This window comes from Onychomys torridus, chromosome 7 (genome assembly GCF_903995425.1).
Source record: "Onychomys torridus chromosome 7, mOncTor1.1, whole genome shotgun sequence".
Taxonomy (NCBI): Eukaryota; Metazoa; Chordata; class Mammalia; order Rodentia; family Cricetidae; genus Onychomys; species Onychomys torridus.
The window spans coordinates 51,075,809-51,082,154 of NC_050449.1; the positions used below are offsets into that span (position 1 = coordinate 51,075,809).

Consider the following 6,346-nt stretch of genomic DNA (forward strand, 5'->3'; position numbering starts at 1 on the left):
ATCTCCCCAGATCCCCATTTTTACTCTCCAGCCAACCCACATACATTTGGGGTTGTTATGCTCCCCTGACCATGGAAAGTCACACTTCCTACTTTTTGAGGATAGGACATAGGCTGGAATTCTTTGTCCCTCTCAAGTATTCAAAGACTCAAGTCCTAGAAGAAGAGAGGAAGGAGAAAGCAGAATGGAAGTGCCTACCATTAACTATGAGGAAACAGAACGAGGCCTATATGGAGACCAGGACTCAAGAAAGCAAGGCTTATTAACCTACATGCCAACATGAGTGAACCTTGAAAGAACTGTGTTAAGTGAAAAGAGCCAGTCACAGACCATGCATCAATCAATGGGTTTATGTGAAATTGCTAGAATAGGCAAATGTATTTAGTCAAAAACTAGATTAGCATCTGGTGGGTCAAGGGGGACAGGTTAAAAGGAATAGTCATAAATCTTAATGGTATAGGTTTAGGGGCATATGATAGATGATATTCTAAAATTGATTGGAGGTGAATTATATGGTGAAAGAATTGTACTTCAGAAAAGCTGTTATTTAAAAAGAAAGGGAAAGAAACAGAGGTGATGGCCCCATGGATGCCTCCTCCCCTGCCTCGGCCATCTTCACTTGGAAAAGCGTGTCCTCGCCTGGAGGTGTTTGCAGATCCCAGGCTTCATCGTCAGCCCATAGGAGGGTGTCAGGTCCACCTTTGTGCCTGGTGGCACACTGAACTCCAGCTGCTGCAGAATGATGGCTAAGAAGAGGAAGACTTCCCACTTGGCCGGGATCTCCCCAATGCACCGGCGCTTTCCCAAGCCAAAGAGCATCACCTTTTCACTCAGTGTTTTGTTGATGGCTGTGTTGTTATCAGTAAGAAACCGCTCTGGACGGAACACAAAGGGGTCTCCCCACTGCTTCCTGCAAGAGGAACAGATAGGCTTTGAGCAGGGCGGGTTCTGGGAGGAAAGGGTAGTTATGTTCTCCCAGCTTCTGTGAACACAGTGTTGGAAAAGATTGACGGTCACTAAAGCGTGTGGGGAGGCACCAGACTTGGCCTTACCTCCTTTTGTTATGGTTCTTTTGTATTTGTTTGCTTTGGGACTGGGTCTCATGTGTCTAAAGTTGGCCTTGAACTTCATATGTAACCCCAGGGTCACCTTGTTTGAAATGCTGACCCTTCTGCCTCTGCCTCCCAAGTGCTGGGATTACAGGCATGTGCACCACCTCTGGTGCTTGGGATCAAACCCAGGGCACTCTACCAACAGAGCTGACCTCCAGCCATGTTACCATCTCTTTAAAATAAAATTCTCTCAAAAATGATCAACCTTAAAGATAGTGGCTTTTGATTATTTTTTAATTTTTTTAATTATATTTTTATTTATTTGCTTGTGTGTGCATGTGGAGATCAGAGGACAACTTGCAGGAGTCAGTTCTCCCTTCTACCATGTAGGGCCTGGGGATTGAACTCGGGGTGTCAGTTGTGGCAGCACGTGCCTTTACCTGCTGAACCATTCCCACGGTCCAAGATAGTGTTTTGTTTTGCTTTTTTTTTTTCTTTTTGCTTTTCGAGACACGGTCTCTCTGTGTTTTCCTGGAACTCTCTATGTAGACCAGGCTGGCCTTGAACTCACAGAGATCCGCCTGGCTCTGCCTCCCGAGTGCTGGGATTAAAGTGCACCACCGCTGCACAGTGGCTGATAGTGGTTTTAATATTTTTTTGTTTTAGTTTCTTTTTTTTTAATTTTTATTTTTGATATGGTTCTGGGAATTGAACCGAGGGCCTTCCACATCGCATATATGACCAGTGAGCTATAGCTCCCGTCCTAATTGGATATTTCAAGGAAATAATGCTTTACCAAAAGGAAACTGAAAGAAGGAAACAGGTTTTTCTCTCTCCTAATTCCAGTAGCAAGGGAGATCACCAGCTTGCTCGACTTTCGCTTATTATTCTGGACTAAAAGTTGACAATACAAATATAGATGGCATTCTAATGTCAATATGTCCTGGTTTGGATGGATTGCACCCTACAGAGTTTTCCAAGGAGATCATTAGCCCATTCCCATAAGATATTTGAGGTAGCCTCATTATCTATCCAATTGAAACTTCCTAGTCAAATTCTCTCCTTCCTTCCTTCCTTCCTTCCTTCCTTCCTTCCTTCCTTCCTTCCTTCCTTCCTTCCTTGAGATGGGTATATAGCTAGACTAGCCCAAAACTCACCAATAAGTCCAGACCGGCCTTGAACTCACTGTAATCCTCCTGCCTCAACCTCCTGAGTAGGCTGGATTACAGGCATTTGCCATCCACACCAGATACCTAGTCAGTTCTTCTGTACACTGAAGTTTGAGAAATTGGGTGTAAATGTCACTTGGAACAGGCGATCTAGCAATGAGATGGTGCTCCTTATGTAAGCAGTTCCTGAAGGACAGACAGCCTCCCTGATGGGACAGACAACCTTCCTGATCGCTGAGGATTCACCATTCCCTTCAGGGCTGCGTACTCACTCGTCATGGTTGACCTGCCACTGGTTTATGAAGATACAGCATTCCTTGGGAATATGGAAACCATTCAATGAGGTGTCCCTCGTTGTGCTGAGGAGAGAAGAGGAGCCTGGGGCTTGGAGAAACTGTGGTGTGGCTCTTCCTGCCTCCACTCCATCCCAGTGTCTGACTACCACAGTCTCCAAGCCCCACACTGGGAGGTCACATGAAGAGCAGGGAACATGGGGCAATTGTCCTTCCTTTTGCTGGGATCCTGCTCTTCAAGTTCAACACTTGTTGACTAGACTCTCCTTGTGCTCAGATGTGCACTGGGGCAGACCCTGAAGCCGAGAAATCAGTGGTTGGGACAGGTTTGTGCCAGGAATAACTAGGCTAAGGTGTGAGCGGAGGTAAATGTTCACTCTTACAATCCAGGAACTTGGGCTGTAAGTCTTACAAATCATCGGGGGATGAAGCTCTACTTGGCAGATGAGCCAAAAGAGGCTTCTAGGTGAAGGGGATGCATTTGTCATGATTGGCTTTGGGCAAGGGTAGAATTTGGGAGCAAGAGAAAGAGATGGATAGTTTTTCTAGGCAGAAGGTCCAGCTTGAGCAAAGCTGGCCGGTGGCTGGATTACCCTTGTGAGGGACAGTGAGGAGGGTCTGGCTGGAGCAGGAGATATCCACAGGGAGCAGACCCAAGTGGAAATGAGTGACAGCTGAGGCCTTAAGCGACTGGACTGGGTGGGGTCAGACCAGAGACTGACGGGTTCAGAGGCTGAGGTTACCACGTTCAGGAATGAGATGCAGCCTAAGTTGGGCCTGGAGCTGAGGAGCTGGGTGAAGCAACAGTATGAGAACTTAGGGGACAGAGAACAGGGGCCTTACCTGTGGGGGATGGTGAAGGGGACAAAGGATGTGTATCGGTAGATCTCCAGGATGAAGGCCTCGACATAAGGCAGCTGAAGTCTGTCAGAAAGCCGTGGTTGCCGGTCCTTCCCGATCACTGTGTCTGCAAAGCACAGGCAGAACTCATGGGATGCTCTGTCTGCTCCATGCATGTGTCCTTCTTGTACTGGTGTCACGGTATGTTGGACTTTGTTTACTCACGTTTCTGCGACCCTACCAGCCCACTCACACACTTTATCTGGACCAGTGGGGGATGCCATGTTCCTAGGACTTACACACACTGGACGCATAAACACCTTTTTGTAGATCAAGTGACCTGGAGTCTCAAGGCTTCTCTGATTAGAGGGTTGGGAGCAACACATACCCAGCTCCTTGTGGATCTTCTTCTGCACGTCGGGATGTGTCACAAGGAGCAAAAGGCTCCAGGAGATAGCTGTTGTGACTGTGTCAAATCCTGGGCAGCAGGGGAAAAGGAAACGGAGGAGGAAAACACTTTTAACAAGCACCGCTCTAAACGGAGCAGGAGCAAGCACTATCCCTCTCTGGCTTCCACCCCTGTGTGTCCTGAAGCAAGGGCTGAGTCCTCAATAGAAACTTGAAAGCCAAACATGGTGGCTTATTCCTAGAATCCCAACACTAGGGAGTCCGAGGCAGGAGAATTTCCACACATTTGAGGCCAGCCTGGGATACAGAGGTGAGAGCTTGCCTCAAACAAAACAAGTCAAGAGCAACCAAATCAAAAACCAAAACAAATCAAACAAGAACCTAATAGACACTGGTTTCATAGTCAGCGGCTGGAATTACAAGCCTGGACTCCAGGTTGAAGAACCCTTTTACTTTCCAGGTAGGGAAACCCAGGCCCCAAAAAGGAGAGGGACTTGGTTGAGTTGGTGGCACAACATGAGGTCACACCTTGATCCTAGGGCAGGTGTCTGTCCTGTGTCACCTGCCATGTGGTTGGTGAGTTAGTTGATAGGTTGGGTATGGGTAAAGAGGAGCTGATGGATGGAGGGGCAGGGGTTTGGCTCCTACCTGCTCCAAAGAGGTCATTGACAATGTTGACAATCTTCTCGTGAGGGATGAGGCCACCATTGTCTTTGGAGTTCTCACTGTGCTTGAACAGGGCACCTGTGATGTCCTGGATACTGTTCTAAGAGGACATAAGTTTAGGGGAGCTTTGGCATTTTGAGGGCCAAGATGCTAGACCATGCCCCATCCCATTTGATATGTCCCCAGGGCCTGGGGACAGCATTGGCCTCCAAGCACAGGGTTGGGACTCAGATTTTTGAACTGGCATCATCTCTAAATAGAGCACAGTCATTTCATGTGCCACTGACCCTTCTTTCCCCTAACCCCAGGGGTCGGGTTTCAGAGGAGGAAGTAGGTGTGAACACAAGGAAGAAAAGTGACATGAAGCTGGAGCTTAGCCTCACTGGAGGGTCATGTTCCTGCAGAACAATCGCCTTTAAATTAGTGACATCCCATATTGCGAAGCCCTGCCAAGGTTCCATTCACATGCCTTTGTTTTCTGGGTTTGGAGAAGCCCCCAGAGGGGAGCTGTAACGTGCACATGCACGGGATGGCTGCAGGTCACACAGCTGCTCTGAGTGGCCCGGAGCCTTCCTATGCCTTGACAGCACATGGCAGTCTGAGTACCTTGGAGTAGGTTTTGAGGGGATGTTCTCTGGGCCCATGGTGGTGATAGGGTTTACAACCTGCCTCCCAGTCTCACCTTGTTGAAATCTTGATAGTGCTCCTGGACTGTTTTCTGTAGAAACAGCACAAATTTATCATTGAAGTTCTTAAACCTCTTGAGGGCTGGGTTGGGCAGGTAGCGCAGGATGGGGAAGAAGTCCACAGCATTGCCTGCGGAGACATTCTCCACAAAGTCGTTGCTGCTCTTCACAATGCTCAGCATCTCCTCGCTCTTCCGGGGGAAGTTCTTTCCAAAGCACATGGCTCCAATGACGTTAACCACTGATTCCACCACCAGATTGACGGGTTCGAAGTGCCCAACCTCTGCCATCTGCTTCTGGAACTTGCTGACTAGATGGTTAGCCTCCTTGCTCACGTGCTCCTCTAAGTAGCAAGAAGATGTGGAGGTCGGGTCTGAGGCTATGGAGAAACTCTTCAGGGCATCCTGGGCCAGGCGCCGACGGGCAGCCCACACCGGTCCAGAGTCTGGGTTGAAAGTCATGCTCTTGCCATTAGTGATAAGCGTGAAACTGTAGAGGTCTGGCCGGCCCTTGAAGTCATCTCCCTTCCGTATCAGGGCCTGGCGGATGGTGTCCAGGCCACTCAGCACCACCACAGGTGTGGAGCCAATGCGGATCTGCAGGACATCCCCATACTGCTTGCTCAGCTTTGTCAGTGACAGGTGTGGGTTCTTCCCCAGGGTCAGCGTATGCCCAATGAAGGGCCATCCCCAGGGTCCAGGTGGACTCTTCAGACCTTTGGGGACCTGGGGTCTTAAAGCTCTGACCACCCAAAATACTATACAGAAGATGGCAGTGGCCAGTAGTAGCTCTGTGGCCAAGGAGAAGTACTGGAACAATGCCATCTGGACCAGCTGCAGGGAAATGGAAGGAATGGGTGGTTAAGGAGGAATTCTGAGCCTCCGTTTATTCTTTTACTCACTCATTCAGTAGGTATACATTCTATGCTTAGCTTCCAGCCGCACACCAGGGAAGAGAAGATATACCTGTCATATATCCTGCTCCCTCTGGAATTTGTCCTTACCCCATCACAGAATGCAAGGGCTGGAAAAGAGTCTTGTATTTACCAACTTTAGTGTCTGGATTTCCATCCCAGGCTCTACAGTCTACCTCTTCTCTCATTTCCAATTCTGAGACCGGAGTGGATGCAAATGGCCACTCCAGAACAATGAGGTAAAGACAGCCCCCAACATCCCCAGTCACAGGGTGTTTGCTGGGCTTTCTGCCACAGGGTCCAACATAGTGTGGGCTCC

General features: G+C 48.8%; 1 protein-coding gene across 1 annotated transcript; it reads right to left on the minus strand.

Annotated features, from left to right (window-relative positions):
• Nucleotides 1-615: 615 nt before the first annotated feature.
• On the minus strand, nt 616-5,938 carry LOC118587942 (cytochrome P450 1A2). The gene is made up of 6 exons (XM_036194142.1): nt 5,111-5,938; nt 4,411-4,528; nt 3,743-3,832; nt 3,358-3,481; nt 2,494-2,580; nt 616-910 (listed from the first exon to the last, which is right to left on the minus strand). Exons 1-6 carry the CDS (start codon nt 5,936-5,938, stop codon nt 616-618), a joined length of 1,542 nt encoding a protein of 513 aa, XP_036050035.1.
• Nucleotides 5,939-6,346: the final 408 nt, after the last annotated feature.

Excerpts from the sequence above, each read along its gene's own strand:
- LOC118587942 (XM_036194142.1), bottom strand. The coding sequence starts at position 5,938 with ATGGCATTGTTCCAGTACTTCTCCTTGGCCACAGAGCTACTACTGGCC. Across the intron at positions 3,482-3,742 it reads GAAGATCCACAAGGAGCTGG|ACACAGTGATCGGGAAGGAC; the intron begins GTATGTGTTGCT and ends TGTGCTTTGCAG. Across the intron at positions 2,581-3,357 it reads CCCTTCACCATCCCCCACAG|CACAACGAGGGACACCTCAT; the intron begins GTAAGGCCCCTG and ends TTCTCTCCTCAG.